At 47.9% G+C, this 21,915-nt stretch overlaps 1 protein-coding gene across 1 annotated transcript in view; it reads left to right on the top strand.

Moving 5' to 3' along the window:
* LOC142044019 (CMP-N-acetylneuraminate-beta-galactosamide-alpha-2,3-sialyltransferase 4-like) overlaps nucleotides 1-21,915 on the top strand; it is an 87,304-nt gene that overhangs the window by 56,958 nt on the left and 8,431 nt on the right. The window contains 2 exon segments of the mRNA XM_075055966.1: nucleotides 20,324-20,420; nucleotides 20,909-20,966. Coding sequence (XP_074912067.1) covers nucleotides 20,324-20,420; nucleotides 20,909-20,966 — 155 coding nt within the window.

Consider the following 21,915-nt stretch of genomic DNA (forward strand, 5'->3'; position numbering starts at 1 on the left):
GGCTTTCTTTGGCTTGATAGATATTGAAGGAAGCTTGTTGCCGGGGCAATTTCCATGGAGAGATAATAAGAGATCATTTTCAAGTGAGCGAAACTTTAATGGCACATTCTGGTAATGAGGCAGCAAGGAGAGTAATGACCGGAGACCTCAGAGTGCGAGCACATCATGAGAGAGGGGGGAGAACTCTTAGTTCACTGCTCAAGGCAGACATCTGAGGCCTGATCTTTGTCTCCTTGAAGTCAGCCTGGAGTTTTGCTGCTGACTACAGGGAGAAGAGGATTAAGACCTAAGTGCTGGTAATGGGGCTGGATGGCTCCATAGAGATGCCCCAGTGAATTCACTGGGGAAGCCGGAAGACTCTGGTAGGGCTCAGGCACTAAATGCTCCAACCTTCTCCTTCAGCAGAAGGTAGGTTGGAAACGAAAGTCGAAGGAGGCCTGGATACTCCTGTGCACAATCATATGCTTTCCGTCTGAAAGCAATAGGAAATATTTTAGCCTATGTGTGTTAAGGGACTGCATTCCTAGATGGGAGGGAAGGGTGTATAAGAGAGGGCGAAGGTCCTGTCTGTTTTAAACTCTATGTTCTGTGATGGGCATCTTCAGAAATCAGTAGGAAGCAGGTCTGAAATTCAGGGTAGCACCAGAGGGTTGGTAGGCAGACATCAAGGTCCATGGATAGGGAAAGCCAATGATAAAGAAAGACTAAGTAAAGCACTCATCCCCTTCAGCTTTTACATCCAAGGAGGAACTATACGTATTCCTCTGGCCAATTGTGTGAGTATAAATATGGAACCTAGCAGCCAGTATAAGCATAAAAGCCACTTCTGAATTAGGAGAGCAAACTGTGCCCATGTTAGACCAGCCAGTGCAAAGTCACAGAGCGCAAAAGACCGTGGAGACCCTGTGTGGGGCCAAAGATACCTAAGGTCCAGGACTGTGTTTTCTAGTCAGTTCTGAATCTCAGATAAACCTAGGAAGATTTGGCCAGGAATTAAACTACAGAAGAGGCTGTGGATGTCTTTCCTCCACCTGGAGGCATGAAGCACCTTCATGCCTCTCAGTTCCTTGAATTCATCTCTGCAGCTTGGTTTTGGCCTTGCTCTTAAGGAAGGCCCTCAATCAGCTACTTCTTAAGGGCAGCCAAAGCCAAAGCCAGTTGTTTACCTCCTCTCAAAAGAAGGAAGGTGAAGGGTCTGCTTTTCTCTAGCCTCGTTAACAGTTGTTTCATTAATCACAGCTTTCTCTTCAAAACCAGAGACAATCTGTCCAATTAACATTAAAGGTCTGGCAATCACTTGCGATGGTGGGGAACTTTGCAAGCAGCACTTTGACAACAGTCGCTAATAAGTCTAACATTTTTAAAGCTGCTCACAAACAAAACAGCCCGGTCACACCTTGTTAATACCCTATGCTCCCTGTTTGCATGAGCAGTAGAGCCAGCCTCCTTTTTATTCACTTTTATGATGAATCTCAGCAGAGCCCAAGTCCCAAAATACTTCTCCCACAGACCTGTGTCTTTGCCTGTCACTTCCCACCACCACCACCCTGGGTTTACCTAGGCAACTCCTTTCTCCTGTAATGTACCCCCAACCAGGCTTTAACACTGGACTGCACCTGAGTGAACAGAGCTCCATGGAGCTGTAGGTCAGAAAAAATTGGCACATTGAAGTGTTAGGTCCAGCAGAAAAGGTGATTAATAATATCTTGTAGGGGTCATGCCATATGAGCACAAAACAGCAGAAATAGTAAGGTGTGGAGAAAGAGTTATCCAGTTAACTACAAGCCTCTTAGTCTAACCTTGACTTCAGATTTCAAAGTGAATTTTGAAGGAAAGAACAATTAAATACCCAGAGATAAAGGGGAAATGAGATAAGATGCAACATGGGTTTACGAAATGTAGATTGTGTCAGCTGAACATGATAGCTTTGTTTTGATAAGATACCTGATTTTCTAGACAAAGGAAATGCTGCTCATCTCCTTTATCTAGACTTCAGTAAGGTATCTGATAGGTGCCATGTGGGAAATTATTAGCAAAGCTGGAGGAAAGGAGGATTAGTAAACTGTAAGGTGAGGTGCAACTCTCTGGAGGGAATTTACCAAAAGAGTTTCTCACCGAACAGTTTTGGAACTGATCTTTTCTTCTTGTGGATGATCTTGGCAGCAAAAGCAGAGTCCTGAGGCTAAAATCGCCCAGTGACACAGAACTGGAAATTTTGGCAATGCAGAGGAGAATGTGAGTACAAGTCTGAAAGAACTAAGTGACCTTGAGAGTAAGAATAATTTAAATGAGATGGAAAACAAGAAGTTTGAGATGACAGGTCACAAATCTGAGGATTTGTGATAGCCTCAGATATAATATAGGAGATGATGAGCTGCAAATGGTCAAGGACTGTGGTCTAAGTGACTGCAGACTGACTGAGGTGTCAGGCACAGACAGGCAAATGCTATTCCTGGATGTATCAGGAAGGATATTTCAGCAAATACAGACAAAAAATGGTGTCATTGACTGTGTGTCTGGCTTCTTAAGGTCAAGATGGATAAGCTTAACCTTGCATGAATGGAGAGGAAGGCTGGATGATGATACAGTAGATGGAAAACAGATTGCAAAGAAGAGATCAGAAGAGTCAGGAACAGCATGTTTAATTTGGTAAAATGCAGTTTGACATGGGAGAAGTTCCAGAGAGGTAAAATGGCTCCATAAGCTGATGGGATACAGCTCCTGAAGCAACCATGGCACAAATGCAGTCAGACCAGAGTTGGGAGAAAAGGTTCCCTGCCTGCTGGTGGAAGATACAAGGACAAAAGAGAAGGTTTTGAGGTCTGAGCTTTTTCTTTTACACCTGCAATGACAAGGACTGGCCTTGCTAACCCAGGAGGTCCCTGATGTTCATGTGCTCCCAGGCAGGGCACTCCTCCCTTGAGTCTTTCCTAGTATTCTGGACAGCTTTCTCATTCCTGATGCTCCTGACAATCCCTTCAGGCTCCTGCCAGAGAGTCAGTACATCTGCGTGGGAAACTGAAGTGATGATTGCAGCACACGTAGGAAAATCTCAAGTCTAATGGAGCCAGAACAGGTAACAAAAACAGGGAAAACAGGTCAGCAGAAGAGTTAGGATAGTGTAAGAATGCAAGCTATCTGTCCGGGGTCCTGGTGATCTGCTTGCTATCCTATGCTATTGCATTTTTACTGCTCTGGGTTAGCATTTCTTGTCACTTTCTTCCTAACTTACATCAACATATAAGACAATGACCTCTACATTTTGCTGTCTAAAGATGCCTAAAGAGGTAAGCTGGCATTTGGAATCAGGCGTGCTGATACAATTTGTGCAGTGCATGTTTTCCCATTTCCTGTTTCTCCTGCATTAGAGTAATTTTAACCAGCATATGCTTTTTTTCTTTTGCTTTATATTTGCCTCATTTTCAGGCCTTTTGTGAAACTGGGACAAGTGCTTTCTGATGAACCAACTATGGATTTGAGGAGCTCGCTGGGAAGGCTATTTACTGGGTGGGTATGAACTAGGCTCAAATCTAAAAGAACTGTTAATGCCTTGTCTGGCACAGGGCTATCACACGTGTCACAGCTTTGATTATTGCTGCCTGCCATGCTGGGAGGTCAATGTGAGATGAAAGAAGATTGGGAAACAGTCAAATCTGAGCAATCAAGGTGATATGTCCCTGGAAGGGGCTGGGAGGGAGAGAGGCAAAAGCTTTGGTGAGCCTGCAGGTTTTCTTCTTAGCTTTGGACTAGCAGGACACATGTTGTAATAACATATAGATGGTGTTATGGTAGGCAGAAAGCTGTTTAAGGAAATTTTTACAAAGTTTTTTCCCCTGCTGTGATGATTACATTAGCAGGTGCCAGACACTGGGGAACTGCTGGGCCCTGAGGAAGGAAGAAGCAGGAGCTGTGGATTAGGGATTGTCAGTGACTTCTTGCCTCTTAAAAAATGCTAATCTTCCTGTATGCAAGGGGGTGGAGGACTGCATCATGTCATGGTCGTGGGCTCTGCCTGTCTGTCTGCCCCATCTCTTTAACATACATGCAGGGGCAGCTTGTTCTTTTGATGTACATTCTCCCTTGTATGTTGGGAACACTACTAAATCATAATTGTCACTGTTATTTTCCCTGTCTGCAGCTGCCCACTCTTTTAACCCAAGTTCTTTTCATAAACTGCACAGGAGAGAGGCTGGTGGGCAGGATTTGGCTTAGGGGGTGATGGTTTAGCTTCAGAGGGGATGGGGACAGGCAGTTAGGGCAGCAAGTGGCACCTTTGCTCCTATGCTATGTGCTTATGCCTGGCCAGTTGTCCCAGCTGGTGATGCTTCTGTGTCCGCAGAGTGACTCACATGCTCTCCTGGATCCAGCCTTGCCATACCCCCTAAAAAATGCCATTATCTGTATTTGTCAGAGCAGGAAACTGAGGCACAGGGAGTGAAAGTGGTCCAAAATCAAGGTTTACAGCCTTAGAAAGTATTCAGGAGTTTTTAGCATTTGGTGCTTTGTTCAACATGACATGAGATTTGGGTTATCTGATCCCTGTGTCTGAATGACAGGAGCATCCTACCCCTACTGCATCAGAGCTGTCTCAGCCCAGCATGCAGGTGTGTGCCCGCTGGCTTCTGTGTCACCCACTCCCACCCCTGCCCCTCTCCTTGCCCTGGCAGCTCAGGAGCTCTCTCTCTTGAGCAGGTCTGTATGGGGAAGACAGCTCTGCTAAGGCCCGAATCCTCTTTCAGATACATATGTAGAGTGTCAGGCTTTATCTCCCTGTCTGTGTTGAGCTACCAGATAGGAAGCCCTCCTCCCCTTCCTGCGGGATCACCGTGTTGGCAGGTTGATGGCAAACCTCCGAGTGTCAGTATTTGTTCCTTCCAGAAAAGGTCAATGCCCAGCACTTTGGGGCTGTGGCACCATGACCTTTTCAAAGCGTGGACAGATGGAGTGGCTCTGTGGAGAAAGGCCAGGGCAGGAGGGCAGCTGGCAGTCTTTCTAGGAGTCTGTTTTAGTGGCAGAACATACAAGTCTCCAAAACACATACACATTTATGGCCAGCTCCTCAGCTGCTCTGAACTGGTTTACAGCCAGTGACTTCTGTGGTGCTGTAGTGCTTGAACCAGCATTCAGTCACCCCCCTCCTATTTGCACGGTGCTTCTCTAGTTCCTCCGCACACTGCGAGACCACTCGACTCATTTTCTCATCGTGCTCCAAAGGTCAGCCTTTCCTTTCTCTGGTGCTTAGAGAATCTTACCCCCATGCAGGAGGGGGTTGGAAATGGAGGCATGTCTGACTTCTCCACCTGGGCCATCCAGTCTTATTATCCACCCTGCGCACAAGCCAACCCGGGCACAAGGCTGTAAAGCAGAGGGGATAGGCTTTAGCTGCCTGCCTGCTGTTAAGTGCCATGCATGGGACCACCACTAAGGAGTATGAAGAGAGGTCAGAACTGAACTTGCAGGTGATGCACAGTGCTGCCCCTCTCAAAAAGATCCTTTGCTAATGTATTTCCATGAAATGAAGACAAAAGCTAAATTATATTTGCATTTCAGAGCCTGTATACATCTCACTGTGTCAGGATAAGAATTACCTCCCCCTTGTATCAGTATTGTGAAAAGAGGTTGCAGGTGTATGGCTCAGAAAAAAGAAGAAAATTATTTAGTCCAGGATCCTAGCAGCCACATTTTCCATGTGATTTTTGGATGTCTTAGTTTCAGGGTGAGACATAAAAGTCTTTGCTAACTGCTTGAACTCAGTGAAACACCAATCTTACCATCCTGCAGATTCAGAGCAAGGCTTATGCTCAAATGCACGGCAGAATTGGGGCCCAGATCTGGAGCTATTTCAGAGGTGAGGAGAATAGATAAAGCAGATCCCATGCCCTCTAGAGAACACAATTGGGTAAAATCACCTTACTGGCCAAATGAAGTGAAGCACGGAGTAGGTTTAATTTGTGTGTTACATTCTTGTTAATAACAATATCTAATTAAGGCATCTGGCGACAACTTAATGGGCAGAAAAGGAAAAAAAATCAAGAATGCTTTATCGAATTTTTATTTCAACTCCAGCTCTCCGGATTTGAATGAATCCATCATTGGACACAGAACCTTGTTTGTCTGAATCTGTCTTCAGCCTAGTAGTGTAAGCTGTAGCTTTATTGTCTAGGACCTGTCCCTTAATATTAAACTTGTCATTCTTATGAAGGTGATTGCTTGAAGGGGATATTAACCTTTATGATGTGATGATGGAAGTTGTTGTTGTTCATTGCAAGAGCCCATGAAGATTGTTGGGAGCTGGAAGTGATGGAAACTGGACTGGGATCTGGCAACACAGATGAGAGGTGGAAATGGAGTTTGCCTTTGATAGGGCTCCTCTTGTCCAATTTTTCACATCTGATTTCATTGTGGAGTTATTATTACTTATATATATTAAAGAAAAATTTAGAAGAGCCTGAAATCTTATTTGTATGTGTGTGCAGCATCTCATGCAACAAGATCCCTATCCCTGCCTAGGAACTTTATGTGATCCTAAATAAAAGATAGGTGATTTATCAATAGCAGAATGGTTAGTTTTGTTTGTTATGTGCTGCACATTCCCTTTCCTCCTCCCGCTGCTGGCTTGGAGAAGAGACAACCATGTTGTCCACAGCCTCTTGCCTTTGGCTTTTTCTTCCTGTTATTTTTAATATGGAAGACATCAAGGCTGTGCATATCAGTGTTGCAAGCGCTGGACCCTCAGATTGTTTCTACCCTGCAACCCAAAAGTATGACACCGGCTTGTGCAGACAGACCACAGTTAGCTGTAAGCTCAGGGAAGGAAGCAATGTTTCTAGGACAGTTCAACCACAGCAAATCTTAACCCTCACAAAAGGTTGTACGAGTCCAGCAAGGACACGAGTGTAGCCCTGACTAAACAGTTCTCTGTAAAATGACACTAAGTTGTTTTCAAGCTCTTCTATATGTGATTGATCTCCTGTAACAGGACACGTGCAATTAACCAGCAGCTCCACTATTAATAACTATCCCTGAGTATGTGGATAAAATGAATTGGTGTCTCTGTGGATTATTGCCTTTCTCCATCTGACACTTCTTTAGATGAATGACACGGAGCAAAAAGGGAATCTTAAGAGTATATAAATGAGTGTGTATTAGGGTTTATGAAGAGATTCCTACAATAACTGTCATGTTCCACCTGACGGAGTAGTTGTTATGTGAACATGCCAAAGTACCACTTTCCTTGCTGTGATCTTTGTTCTCACTTGCTTTCCCTGCATTATGTTAAAATCTCCTTTAGCTGATGCCACTGAATGCAGCCTGAGTGCAAAATAAGGGCAGGAATAAAGAATGAGGTGAACACTTACTGTCAGAGGCCTCCAATTGGGCACCAAAGTGAAAGGAGGCCCGCTGTTTCAGAGGCAGATAGCTTCTGCTGCTTCCACCAGTGACAGCTTCTCTGGAAATCAGGACACATCGATTTATATCCTGTTGGAAACCGAAGATCCAGGCGCCACTGTGCTAAGCACTTTCAAACCTCTGCTCCAAAGGGGACAGCTACATCAGGCAGAGGAAGCACTGGAAAGAAAACGAAGGCCTGGAGGGATGAAGTGACTTGCTTTCTGTGTCACAGCGGGTTGGTGGCAGAGCCAGGAAAGGGGGCTCTCTGTACTGGACCACTGTGTTGGGTATCCCAGATCCTTAGCTGGAAAATCCTGGCAGGGTTGTCCTGTTGTGTGAATGACAGTGTGAGGAAATGTGATGTTTCAGAAATGAAAACTTACCTGCGGTCTTAAACACAGTTTTGCGGTGGATGCAGCAAGATGGAAACTGAACCCTTACGTGCCAGTTACTGGCCTTTGCTGAGGGAATGCTGGAAGACCTGTGATACTGGGACAGCACTGTGGTCCTGCTGCCCGTGATACCAAACGACAGCAAAAACTGTAGGGTCTCTGAGACCGTCTTATGCCAGTGGGAGAAGGGGAAGGTTTGTTTTCACGCTCTTCAAGGCCATGTTGCCTGTCGCTGGCTGCTCTGACCTTCTCCAACAGAGATATTTGCTGCTCTGAGCTACATGTTAACAAAATATCTTGGCTTTGATGAGTTGAGATCCTGTTGGGATTTGGTGGTGTTGGGGTGCTCTCATTAAAGAAAAGGTGCAGCTTACAGGTTGATGAGGTTTCCCTGCAGCCTGAGACGAGGGCCAATTAACACAGGCACAAATCCATCCTCTGGCCTGGCAGTGGCTGGTGCAAGGCTGGCAGACTGCCTACACCTGCCCATGGACATGCACCCTGAGATGGTTTACAAAAGGATGCCCTGCCTTTGCAGCAGCAGCCAGCCTTCATATCATTTCACATCCAACAGCACGGAGAAAGCTCCCTTTGCATCCCAGCTTTCCCTCCCCATCACCAGCTCAGCCCTTTTTCCATTGCTGCCCTGGATTTTTCCATCCTATTTTCTTTCTCTGGCGTCCCTTTCCTTTTCCCCCTCCATCTTTCAGTTTGGCTTGTCTCACACACACAGAGTCACACACTCAATCCTCCCAGAGCCGCAGACCTGCCAGCAGATCTTGAATGCGGTGGGGCTGAGGGATGCCCTGTCACCTTCTGCCCCTCCACATCTCCCCTGCCCTATTCCCCACTGATCTATTGCAAAGGACAGGTAACCTCAGCCAGAAAGACGGATGCCACAATTACATTCCCCTTTTCAGCAGCTCTTTCCCCTTGCTTCTTCCTGATGGAAATTGTGGGCAAGAAAAATCTATTATTACTCTCCAAATCATATCAAATATTTATCAGGGTAATTCTCTAGTTATCACCACCGATTGCAAGCCTTAGTCACGTAGTAAATCTTGTTAGTGTCATCTCTGGGAACGTGTCTCGTCTGTCTCCTCAGCCAAGTGCTGCATAAACCAGGTTGCCCCAGGGGAACTTGGCCTATGGGAAAGGCAGTGGAGAAGGGGGAGGCAGAGGCGATCAAAGATGAGTGCCGACTTCCCAAATCCCCTTTCTCCCACGACACAAGATGGGGTCCATTCAGGATGGGGCTAAGGGGAGAGCAGACAGGTTGCACGTGGAAAGGGGAGGTCTGCTGGGACCACACACCTGATGTGCCAGGTGCTGTACAGATAAGCTCCTTCCTAGTCAGAAACTGTCTGAAATAGGCCAGGCTCACAGAGAGAGGTGTATTAACTTCCTCAGGAGAGAGAGAGATGAAGTGAGTTACTCAGGGCTGTATGGCAAGTCAGTGGCAGAGGCCAGAACAGAGATCATGGTCTCTGGCTCTAAGGCTAGTGGCTTAATTACATGATTATTCCTTTTGGAGCACTGTGGCTGGTTTGAAACAGCACTGTCCTGGGGGTCCTGTAAGTCAGGGCAACCTTGACATCTCTGCTAGCCGTGCCAAAGACTCTCCCCTTCCACCCGCTGTGTAAAGGACTAGCAAATGCAGCCACTCTAGCTGGGCTTTTTTTGTTGTTGTTGTTGTTGGCACCAAAATGTTTCCAGATTGTACCTATTTTTAAACTCTTTATTGGGTCAGATCTGGACAGCTTGGAGACTTCAGCTCTTCCCTCTTTCTACCCCTGTGCACACAACTCATTGCTGCAAAGAGAAGAAATGAGCAGCAAATTTCCTCTGCCAGAACCAATCAATCTGGCACCTGTCATCAGCATCACAGCAGCTATAAAATATTTAATTTCTTAATGATGAATTGGCAGATTGTTTAAAAAAGACAACAAGGAAACAAAGAAAAGGAAACAGACACTCACAATCTGCAGTCACACTCTTTGCCAGGCTGAGCCTTTGGAGCCGATAGCAGGAATGTGTTTTTCTATCCAAGCTACCTGACAGTGCTGTCTATTAATAAAGCCCTGTTAGCTCTTTTGGGGATGTTCCTGCTCAGACGGTCATTGGACCCTTGACTTGCCATCCTAGGGACCAAACACTGATTCCTGATGAGACTCAGCCTTCAGAGGAGGATTTTTTTCAGAAAACAGGAAAACAGCTTCTCAGTGGCACAGATCTTGCCTCCCTCAAGTGCTGATACACTGGTACAAATAAGGAAAAAGAAAGACCAGGCTAGGTCAGAGCACAAGCTCATCCAGCCAAGTATTCTGTCTCCAGCAGTGACCAACAATGTGTGCTTTGGGAAATGTATAGGAATATGTCAGTCATATAGTGCTAATTTCTCTAGCAGCCTCCAGCAATCTGCAGCCCAGGGAGATCTTTGTAGTTTCTAGCTCCGACTGGAATTTTCTTCCATGAGCTTGCCTAGTCATTTTTTAAAGTTATGCAAAGTTTGAGCATCCGCAAAATCTTCACTCAAATAGTCCCATAGTTCTCCTGTGTGAAGCTGTATATCTTATTTTGTTTTCAGCATATCACCTACTAATTTAACTCGATGTTCCCACTTCTTGCATTAAAAAGACAGTGAAAAATCATTCTCTCTTCACCTCCCATCCCTTGGACATGTTTGGCTCACAAAACAGGGAGCAGCATAGAGATGGCTGGGCTAATGGAGACCAGAATTGGTAAGTCTGCAGTGGACATTCTGATTTTATAGGGTGCATCAGCTTGCATGTGCCCATGGATACCTTCTGCCGCTGGTACCTGCAGTAGTGAGCTTGGAGGGGAGCCAGTGTCCTTACCTGTATTATCGTCTGTTTGCAAATTCATAAGGTGATGCTGGTGGCATTCACCGATTCAACTGATGCAGCTGCAGTGGAAAGGGGAAGGCACAGAAAGCAAGACGCTTTGCTGAAGCTATATGAATTACTTATAGAACTTAAAAAACATGTCCCTGTCCCCATGTCAATTTGTATCCATTCCTCTTGCAGCTCAGTAAATCCTGTAAATACACAGGCAACCAAACTGCCTGACCAAAGTGTTTCTTTTTACTGTAGCCTGTTCTGGTGGGCTTTATTGTAAATACATTTATATTTGGGGTTTTTTTGTTTCATTAACTTCTAAGTCCTGTTCTTGGGACCTTTTAATTACAAGAGTCATAAGGTTTCACTAAAGCAAAACCAAACTTTTAGCCATCACAGAAAGACCTGGATTTCTAAAGGCTTGCGAAACCCTCCTAAACACTAGGGAAATGAAGAGGAAGTGAGCATTTTTCACTTATCACCATTTATTATTTTTAAGTCAGTCTCATGATTTGAAGCGGTGACGCTCCTCAGTGGCGTGACCAAACCTACACTATTCATCTGGGCTGGGGGAGCGTGCTGGGAAGTTTGGCAGACGTAAGTGGGTGGCTGGCAGCTCGCATGTGGTGCCTTCGTGCTTCCTCCTCTGCCTCTCCTGGCAGCGTGTGGGGAGTGAGGGCTCCAGCAGACATCCATGGCGGTATCGGCCGGTTGTGGTGGGATGGCAGTGTCCAGCAGATAGTGAGGGTCATGCAGCATCTTAGCTCAATTTACCAGGAGATATCTGGCAGAGCCCTCAAGCTGTCTGCTCTGGTGATTTGTTTTAGCCCTCCTGCAGACATCCTGTGTAAACATGCGAAACAAAAGCTCCCACTTGTACAGGAAGGGCTTAACCTACTTTCAAGAGGGGTCGGTGCAATTAGGAGCAATGCCCATCACTGCTGGGAGCTGGTACATGATGGTGAACTGCCGCTTCAGACCTCCCCCCCTCCCCGCTGCTGTGGGTCTGCTCTAAGGCAAAACAGGGTTTCCCCCAGCTCCTGTGCAAAGTCTCTGCACCACAGAAGAATGTTTCCAAACACACCAAACCACATTGTGCTCCTAAGGGCTGGTTGCTTTGGCACAGGGATAAGATGAAATCAAAGGACAGTACTTTCGTGTCAGACAGCTCATTTCCCTGTTAACTCTGGATCTCTGTCTTCTGCAGATGGTGTTTAAAGAGAAGTTTGCTCCATTGATCCTGTCTAATATCTCTTTGGAAGTTCTGAGTGGAAAACATCCTGCTTATCTCAAATCAAAGCTATTTTTTCTCCGCCTCTGGGCCAAAACACTGCAACAGGCTTGGCCTTTGTGGGAGTAGTGGATGCTGAGCAGACGTGGAGCTGCCTGCTGCCTTTCCAGGCATGGGGAGAACCTCAAAACCAGCCTCTTGCCACTGTGCCACTGGCTGCAAGTTTTCTGGGTATGCAAGAGGTAATTCGAAAGTAGCATTCCAGCAGCTCCTGGCTAGGTGGTAGCTGATTGCAGCACAGCAAGTCTGAAGAGGCATCTCTTTCACATCTATTAAAATAGACACCACTGCCAGCAAAAAAATTGGGAAGTGTGACTCAAAGTGGGGGAAGGAAAAGGGATAGGGCTTATCGGTAGCTAGACACCCACATCAGGAGAGCATCTAAGCAAAACCGCTTGCATCCTACCGTTGTCAACGTGATTTCAAATTAAACATATGCTTAAGTAGAGAAGGGACTGAGAGAATAGTTGGCTGTAGGAAGTTTTTGGCTTGCGGTGGTAGAAGGCACGTTAAGGGTGTCTGTGGTATGGACAGTAGAGTCGTCTCTACCACAGCGCTCTTCTATAAAGCTTTAACAAAGAGCATGAGGTTAAATAGATCCTGCTTTTCCTTCTGTCTTGTTACCCAAAATCAGCCCTGGATACTGGTCTGAGGGCGTCCCCCTGCCCTTGACTCCTTGCCAGGCACGCCTGGCTGGAAACTTTCCTCCATATGAAGCAGGCTAGGAAAGGTAAGGAAACGCAAAGAGGAAAGAAATAAAAATGTATGAATGCCCCTAATTTTGCTTATGTTTTCGCTGTCATTTAGACTGCTATAAAATGAATATAAAATATTGTGATTCCACTCTAATAACATTTTTCATCCATTTATGCTGGCATAAATTTCCTCTGAGTAGAAATTTTTGTCAGAATCTGGTTGGGGCAGATCCTTTATTTTATTATTTGATTGCAAAGAACCTACTTTCTCCCAAATATCTTTTTTTTTCATTAAAAAGTAATAATTGAACTTGGCCAGCCAAAGCCACCTATCGCAGTGAAGGTAGTCCAGCTAGAGAGCTGTACTGTGAGAGGGAACCAGGAATATCTTGGGTGCTGAGGTGGGAGCATTGCCAAAGCTAATTATAACACTTGCAGCCTAAATAGTTTGGTTCCTTGTTAGCTGGATTAAAAAGTCAAAATTTCTGTGAAAAAAGCTTTGCCAGAGGAAAGTTTTTGGCTGCGTTTCTCCACAGGAACACGGTCCCCTGCCATCCCACCTCACCCCTCTGCTTCTCCACCGGGCGTTGTGGTGGGGCGGTGATTCACTCCTCTACCTTCCCCTTTCCAGGGAACGCCTCGCTGAGGTTGTGGCAGGTACACAGTCTGAAAAAGCAGCTTCTCAGAAAAACACACCCCCCCAGCCATCTGTCTCTGTGGGCCAGTTCCACCAGCTCCAGGGATTTCATCCCCCAGCCCAGAGATTGTGTGGGGGGCCCATGGCGGAGTTAGGCACCGCCGGTTCGGGGTTAGGATGGCTGGCAGCTGGGACAGGGCTGGGATTCAAACCATGGCGGTGGCCCTGGCTTGTCCTCGCTGTGTGGTTGTGCTTCCCTGGGGTCTGCAGTGCCTGATGAGGGCAGGGGAATGGCGACTGGCTTGCATGGCATGGGGCTAAAAATGGCTGCCAGGCTTGTGGGGGCTGCTGGTGCCTCACAGCTGTGACAGGCCGGGGGGGGGGGGCTGTTGCTGTGGGGACACAAAGGCCGCCATGACTAAGGCCACCTGGACGCGAGCTGGTGGCGAGGAAGGACAAGGCCCCCTTCCAGCCCCAAAGCGTTAAAGCTGCTGCAGGCTGAGGGACTCAAATGCGAACCCTTCGCTGGGACCGGGCCCAGGGGCCGCTTGCTGCGGGGAGGGTGAAGGCGGGGAACCGCAGAGCCCCGCTGGAAGCACAGGGGGGGCCTCCGCGGTGTGGGGGGACGGGGCAGGCTTCCATTTTGGCAGGGGTCCCCTTCCGCATGGCTGCCCGGGGTTGGCAGGGCAGGAGGAAAAAAGCAGGGGCCTGAGGAGGAGCCCCTGCACGCTGCGAGCAGCCCCCGTGCTCCTGCCTGCCCTCACCTAACACCAGGCCTTATTTATTTTCCTCCTTTCCACGCCAGAAAAGCTATTTCAGGCCGTGGCTCTCTCAGCGGTTGGTTTCACAACCTGGAGCCCTGGTGCAGCTAGCCAGCAGCGTGCCCGCTGCTGTCAGACGGCTACGCTTTCCTCCCCTCTGGTGCTTTTCAAAATTTTTTACTTTATTTATTTATATTTCCTTGGTGAGCGCAAAAGCCAGAAACAAGGGCCATGAAGCCAGGAGTGCCCCGTGCTGCCACTGTGTCTGTCCCCGCAGCGCTGCTGCTCGCAGCGGCTGCTTTCTGGCCCCGAGCGTGCAGGGCTGGACCCGGCAGCAGCCTCCTTCGGAGGCACAAGCAGAACAAGCCCTGAAAGGCTTTTGCTCTCATTGCTCTCCAGCCGTTTCCTCGTGGTCTGTCCTCCCAGGGGCTTAGTGTTCCCTGGGACAGTCTGCCCCAGGACATCAGGGAGAGCTGTGAGGGCTTTGGGCTCCAGCTCCAGAACAGGGGGCACTGAAGGGGAAACTGGGGCCTTGTGACGTGCACATCTTCCCCTCTGCTTCTGTCAGGCTGGACCACAAGCCGGGGAGATGTGGGAAAGCATGCGCATACCCCAGGGCTGTGAAAGCCATCATTTCTCCCTAAGCCTGACAGTGCATGTGGATCCATCCTGTTCTACCTGCCCTGCAGGGCTTCTGCCCCAATGGTTGGGGTTTTCTTGCATTAGCTCATTTTCCCCTTGCAATCATTCATTTTCCCCATGCAATAGCTCATTTTTTCCTTGCAGAATAGCCTAGGGCTTGGTTAGGCTCCAGGGCTTGCCTGCATATCTTGCTGCTTGTGTGAGGCTCAGTGGGAAGAACGGCCGGAGCTGCAAAGGGCAGGATGAATTGCCAAAGCTTTGGGCTGGAAAACTGGCATCAGCGCAATGGGAGAAAACATGAGGACTGAAGGAGGGTTTCATTTGGAGTTGTGCCTTGGAGGGGACTAGGGGAACAGGAAAAGGCAACAGACCGTGCAATGACAGCGATAGCCCTGTGGAGGGGCAGGACCCACGCTGACCGCAGGGGAGATGCAAACAGGTCTGGCTCCTGTGAGATGGCTGCAGCATCTCAAGGTGCCTTTTCCCACCAGGGAGCCAGACAGCAGCAAGCAAAGGGAATGCAATGACACCCGTGGCCCCGAGTGCTGCCGGCCATGTGTCCTGCCCTCCTCATGCTGTGCACGCTGCAGGGTGCCTCTGTCCCCAGCTCTGCTGCTGGACGTCCCCTTCCCAGGTCCCCCGAGATGGCAGGAGACCATGCTGCGCTTGCCAGTCACTGCTGCCGTCACTGATCGGGGCACTTTACAGCTGTCACCATAGGTGCTGTCAAGGCATCGTGATGCCGTTTGCTGGTGTCGTTAATGAGCGTTCTCTCCCATGGATTCACTTAACAACATGGCACAGCGCCTGCTGACAGGAGCTGAGGACCTGCCATGGCTGGAGCAGGGTTTATTAAGCAGTAAGAAGGGCCTGCTGGGAAATCTCCAGGATGGGGAATTTTCCAGGTGAAATGCAGGGCAAAATCCCCGTTTTCCACTCCATGGCTCCTTTGCTGGGGGATCTTTTGCTGTTCCCCTCTGAGGTCTCCGTAGCCTTCAACAGCCCTGTAGTATATGGGGCTGATTTCAGTCCTCTACTGAAGAATGTCAAGACTACTGAAACATTTTGTCCCCCAGAGAGCATCATGGCACAGGTTACCCTGCGACCACCTCTCGGTGTGCATGTGGCGGTGGTGGCCGCAGGACTTCCCACTCCTGGGTGGTTGGTGCCAGGAGCTGGGACATGCCACTTCCAGGGACACCCGGGGACACAGAGGTTTTGCTGGCTCGTTCCTCTGCCTCCTTGGCCCCCGCGAGTTTTGTCAGCCAGGAGTGTTTCTGCAGTGCACACCTAAAGCACATGATGGCACTGCAGGAGCGCAAAACCGCCTCAGCCTCCTCTGCAACTCAACTGGCTTTTTAACCCCTCCATGGAAGCGAAGCTGCTGCAGGTGCGCTGGCTTTCCAGGGACAAGGTGCGGAGGGAGGTTTGGGGAACGGCGATGCCCAGTGCTCTGCTGTCCCCAACTAGGGCAAAGCCTTGAGTCCGAGCTGCTGGCTGCTCCTGCGGGATCACCCCATCTGCTTGGGACCAGAGGAGACACAAGTACATATAGTGCTGCACCATGGGCCTGAGCCTGTGTTTGTGAGCTGGTATCTGCCAAAAATGCACGGTGGATGCTTTGTGCAGTGGTTCCTCGCAGCTGTACGTGGTGGTGCCCCTGGTCTTGGTGCGCCTGAGACCATTCCCCTCTCTGCATAGACTCAAATAAACCTTCCCCAAAGAGACCAGCTCTGCTTAGCCAGGCAGCAATACAGGTAGGCCTAGGGTTAATTTGGACAGTAGCACTTGTAAGCCAATGTGCCCCAAATGCATCTGCCTGGGTGCACTGAGGAAAGCTGCCCGTGCCCTGGGCTCGCTCAGACCCAGTTGCTGCCACCTCATCTGGCTTCACCTCCTGAGCTCACGCAGGCAGAGAGATGGTCTTCAAATACACACCGGTCAGAATCAAGCCCTGGTGCAGGTCTTGCATGATAATATCCTGCTGGCTGGCAGCTGGGTTTTGGAAAAGAGTGAGCAAGTTTGTTGGTTTGCTGGTTCCTGAAGTTACCGATCCTCTAGCCAAAAACCAGGGAGAGCCGTAGAGACGAACAGAAAGGCTGCACAGCATTTCCATATAGCACATGCTTTTTCCTGAAATAATCCGTGCAGGAGAGAAACTCTGTAAAAAGATCTGGATGTGACAATCCTGGTATTTATCTGTTCTCATCTACAAAGAATTGAAGAGGCATAAACCCAGCAAGTTCTTCCCAAATTGTTGCCAGATCCTGTAGAAACAGTGTGATCCTCTTCATAGAGGTTGTCTTGAATGATCTGATGGACACAAGGTGGATGGCTCTGCTTTTCCTCCTCCTGTTGTTCCCATAGGAGTAAGTTCTCTCTAAGAGTTTTCCATAAGCAAAAAGACATATATCCAGGAGAGAAAGCACAGAATCAGGAGAGGAAGGGGAAAAAAAACCCCCCTCTTCCAAGAGTGGAGGACAGAGGGGCTCTGATTCCTGCAGCTCTTGTCTGTCTCTCTGGATGAAGCACTCTTTGCTTGATATCGCCCTGTTGTAAATGCAGCTGATTGATTTTCTTTCTGTTTCTTCTTTTGCACTTGTTTATTTTAATAAAGATAGATTATTATTTTTTTTGAAACCTAAAGCAAAATGTTCCAGTGTCTCCACCCACCCTCCTGGCACTAAGTGCTGATGGTTATTTCAGTGGTTATAATTTGATTTCTGCCTCTCCTGCTGGGCTGATGTGAGAGAAAAAAATATTTAGAGAAGTTGGTTTTTAATTTATTTTTTTTTTCTGGAGCAGGGGAGGCAGAGACTGGGAGTAGTGTGGGAAGAGGGAAAGAGAATCAGCAAGAATGTACTCTCATTTTCTAGGCCATTTTTTTTTTCAAGTTTGCAATCTGATGGACAAAAATCACAGTATAGCTCAGCTAATCAATTGCTTTCTGAAGAATGGAGAGCACCTCATCTCTTTAGGCATTTTTGTGTTATTCTTGGTCTGCTGCAGGGACTGATCATAGCTGCTCTATGACAATGACTTTAGGTTTGTAGCCTGAACTGTGATCATCTCCATTTTGGAAGTGGAGAAGCTAAGGCAGAGAGTAGTAAATTGGCCACTTCCCCTTCAGATTGCCTATGCGGCCAAGAACCGCGTACGGCACAGGTGCTAAGGGCCGATTTCCAAACCCAGGATATAGTTAGCACACACAACCCAGACCACATCTTCAGCAGCACTCAGCTCCCAATTAAACTTAGACAAAACAAGGTTTTCACTAGCTCTTAGCAGCCAGCCCTTCTTCAGTGAGAATACTGAGCAGCAGGTTTTCAAAGGAGTTCAGCTACTCCTCAGCTCTTGGAGTTTCTTAGGGAAAAGCTTCTGCATTTTGCTAAGAGGAATGTTTTTTTCTTTGCCAAAAATCTGACCCTTCATTTCTAGGCACAGAATTAAAAACTTGTTTATCACTTTTTTCCTAGTTTTTTAAGGAATAGCACCCCTCTTTTCCCTCTGTTTGATTTTTCTGGCTTCTAGGAACAGGGCTAGTGATTGCTTCTGTGCATATCTGAAGATAATAGCTTTGCTAAATAATTTTTCCTCTTTTAAAATATGTATCAAGGTTGCCTGCTGCATAGTTTACATTTCCTGCTGTGGAGAAAAATACTTTAATTAAAATGGAAGGGAGAAAAAAAAACCAAACACACAGAAAAAGAAAAAGCCTCTGTAGAAAGAATCCTAAAAGGCTTAAGAGAAGTCAAAATGGGCAAATGAAGCCCTTTGGCAGCCAGGATGCATTTTGCATTCATGCGTGCAGGCTTTTGGGGACTACTTTGCTCAATGCCAGGAGGGAGGTGTTGGTGAAAGCCTCGGCCGCGTGAAGAAATCCAGTTGTATTTCTGTCAAGCAACAAGAGACCTTTTCTCAAACTGCTTGTCCTCCACCTCCTATGGCTCCTGCTCCAGTCTGCATGCAGGACAGGTGGAATAGCTTGGTTGCAGATTATCATGTCTTAAGAATAAGAAGGAAACAGGATCTTCTACCTACCTTGGCCCTGCCTCTTTCCTTCACTTAGAAGCAAAATGTTAAATTAATCCCCTGTGGTTGCTGTATTTGATTATGGGACTCCTTGTACCTGGTCTCCCTCCCTTGGCTTTAGCTTGCCCCTAGGGAAAGCACAGCAGCAGCAAACAGCAAGAAACTCCTAAATGGGCAAAGCTGATATTAACTCCTAAGACAGATGAGAGGGATGAGAAGTTGCAAGTACAAAATTGCTGCTCAGACCTGAACATTTTCTCCCTAAGTCTAGTTAGGGACTGAAAGCATTACATCTAGTTTTGACTGCAAAGTTTGACAGAGTAGGAGAAAGGGAGGCCCCATTTGTAAGTGAGAGTGCAGCGTGAGTCTGCAAGGCTTGCCTGCAGGAAAAATGGTAAGAGAACTCTTTCCTTGTATTTTTAAGCAAAGGAGGCAGCCTGTGAAGTCCACCCACTCCCATGCCCACAGTAGGTCTCCAGTCAGAAAAGATGAGCTAACTCTCTCTACACCCCTGTCTTGAGATCTTTCTGGGAAACTCCCCCAACTGCCTTCTGAGTTAGTAAGCAAGCCCACCCAAAAAACCACTCTGCCCTCCCAAAGCACACCAGGCTACCAGGGCTTCCCATTTAAGGCCAGCCCTGATGCACTGCAGCTGCTGCCCACAGCTGGTGGATCACTGGAGCTCCTTAGCATGGCCAGAGGGAGCAGCAGCTGCCAGCCCTGGGTTTCAGAGGGCACCGGTGCTCCATCTGGGTGGCAGTGAGCAGAAAGATCTGCTTGGATGGATTAACCAGCCTTGCAAATGTCTTTTTCCAGGCCAGAGTATGGGGGGAAGAGGATGGACTGAGAGCATCACAGTGTGCTTCCCTCTGCTAAGCTGGGATTTGTATCTAGCTCATTGAGGATAATTAGATGATCACCATCAGATGGGTAAGCTGAGCTCTCACTTTCTGCACCATCCCTCTAAGAGAAGAGCATATTACTCCTGTTTTTCACCAGCCTGAACCAGCAATTGTCTCTTTGAGCTGTGATGCTGTACCTATATAATTAAGGCTGTCAGTCAAACTCAGACACCTAAACACACAAGCTCCATGGCTTACGAGGATTGATCACAGGACTTTATTGCTTGGCAGTCAAAGCAGCACTTTGCAGGCTCTCTTTTCCCTTGTTGGAGGAACAAACTGTGGGGTTGTGAGAAGGAAGCGTCCCTGGGAAAGCAGTTAGGTGCCTCCAGTGTTTACTGGATATACTAGCTGTGACCATAGGTCCTGGTCACTGTTTCTGGTTCAGAACCTGCTTCTGGGGCTCGGGTTATGGGTGGGACCTGCCTATGCTGGCAGGGAGTTTGAGTGCTTATCTACTGCCTTCACTGGCCGGAGCACCCAGCAAAACAGTGAGAGAAGGGTTTGAACCCAAAGCAGCTGCTCTCCTCTCCTCCATGCACAGGGGTCTTGTGGGTCAGCAGATAGAGCATGGCGGGGGACCAGTGCTGTAGGGATGGAGGCATGGCATTGGGAAGTCTAGGCTTGCGGGACAGGCACTCAGCCTTCCTGTCTCTGCAAAGTGCCAGGCGAAGGTTTATCAGCCCTGTTTTTGTCTGGTGTTGTCTCCACTGTTTTGCAGGATGTGCATGGAGACAGCATGAATGCCAAATCTATAGCAGGGAGACTCTTCTTTGCCTTCTTCCAGTGGAAAAAGCTGGTGATCTGCCTCTGTGTAGGTAAGAAGATCTCAATGCATGCTGAGCCCTGCTCTCTCTGGGCCAGCACTCACTGCTGTGCCCCCCTGCCTTAGGGCCTTGCTGAGCTGGGGCTGTACAGAAGGAGGGGACCCTCCTGGCCACTGATGTCTTCACTGGAAAGACCCCCAAAATGGGAAGTGACAGAAAAGGGGAGGGAGGAGACGTGTTTCCGTAAATCAGACACACGCAGCCCTAAGTGTCCCCACAGACTGAGGTGGGGAGGACTTACACATGCTCCCAACACGTGGGCATTAGCAATGGGACCACAGGCTCTAGTCACGGTGTCCCCTCTTAGCTGCATATTGATTGCACCAGCAGTTGTGTTTCCAAAACAGAGCCCCCCTTCTGCAAACGGCCCTGCCACATGCAGCTCTTCTCTGCACAGGCTTTGCACTTGTGTTTGTCACTAGCAAAGCTGGCCTTCTCTAGAGGGGCTTTAACTGTGCCTGTTTTGTCTGTATTTTTAGAAAATCAAGTCATCTTGGATGTCTTTGGGGGTGTGGAGAGTAGAAAAGCATCTAAAAGGTGATTTGTTTCCCAAAGTGTAAAAATCTTTTTCTTGTTTTGCACAATTGTAAAGTGAATTTTCCCCTATGCCCACCCAATATGCTGCCTCTCCAGCAAGGGCAAATGAGGAATAACTTCTTTCAAAAGTGTTAATATTTGCAAAGACCCATGTAAGACCTGTATCCTGTGTGATACGTGTGCACAGGGCTGTGGGAGGCTAGAGCAGGGTTAATGTGCTTCTGTGATACACAAATTAAATTCCTCTCTGTGTGTGGGAGTTCTAGCAGCCACCCTCTGATAAATGCTGCTGTGATCTTTGCAGGATTAGGGTCCAGAGGTGGGTGTTTACCTGTGCTGTGTGTATGTGTGTAGCAGCCCAGAAGTAATCAGCTGATGAAAGCCGCTGGGCTGTGTATGTAGGAGGTCCAGGAGAGACCCACTGACACAGTGCCTGTGCAAGCATATGTAACTGCTTGTGATCTCCCTCCAAGAGTAAAAGAAACCCAATCCTAATTTCATACCATAGTTGAAAGACTGGTTGTTTGTCACAGGAAAATTCACTGCTGCTTAATGACCAAAATGTGACCAGTGTCATTGTATTTAGATGGGTGCAAATGACGGATGACTTTTTCCCTTCTGCATCTGCAGTCCCAAATTCACCTGTGTGGAGCAGGGCACTCGGGGTGAGCTGAGCTCATGCTGTGAATCAGCACAGCACCTTGATCAAGGTGAAGAGCCGCTCAGACAAGCTATCATCCATGTTACAGAACTGCTTTTGGTTAACCTTTTTTCTGGTGTGAACCTCTTGATTTCAGCCTGGGAAGCAGCCCTGGTCAGGACTGGAAGTTTTCTTCTGCATGTACATTTCTTATTGCTGTGAGCCTTTGCTGTTCTCAGCAAAAGCTTTTGTCCTTGGGGCTTTGTACCCAAGAACCACGGTGTGGGTTGCAGCTGCATCCTACTGCCT

The sequence above is a fragment of the Buteo buteo genome, chromosome 23, assembly GCF_964188355.1.
Source record: "Buteo buteo chromosome 23, bButBut1.hap1.1, whole genome shotgun sequence".
NCBI classification, from domain to species: domain Eukaryota; kingdom Metazoa; phylum Chordata; class Aves; order Accipitriformes; family Accipitridae; genus Buteo; species Buteo buteo.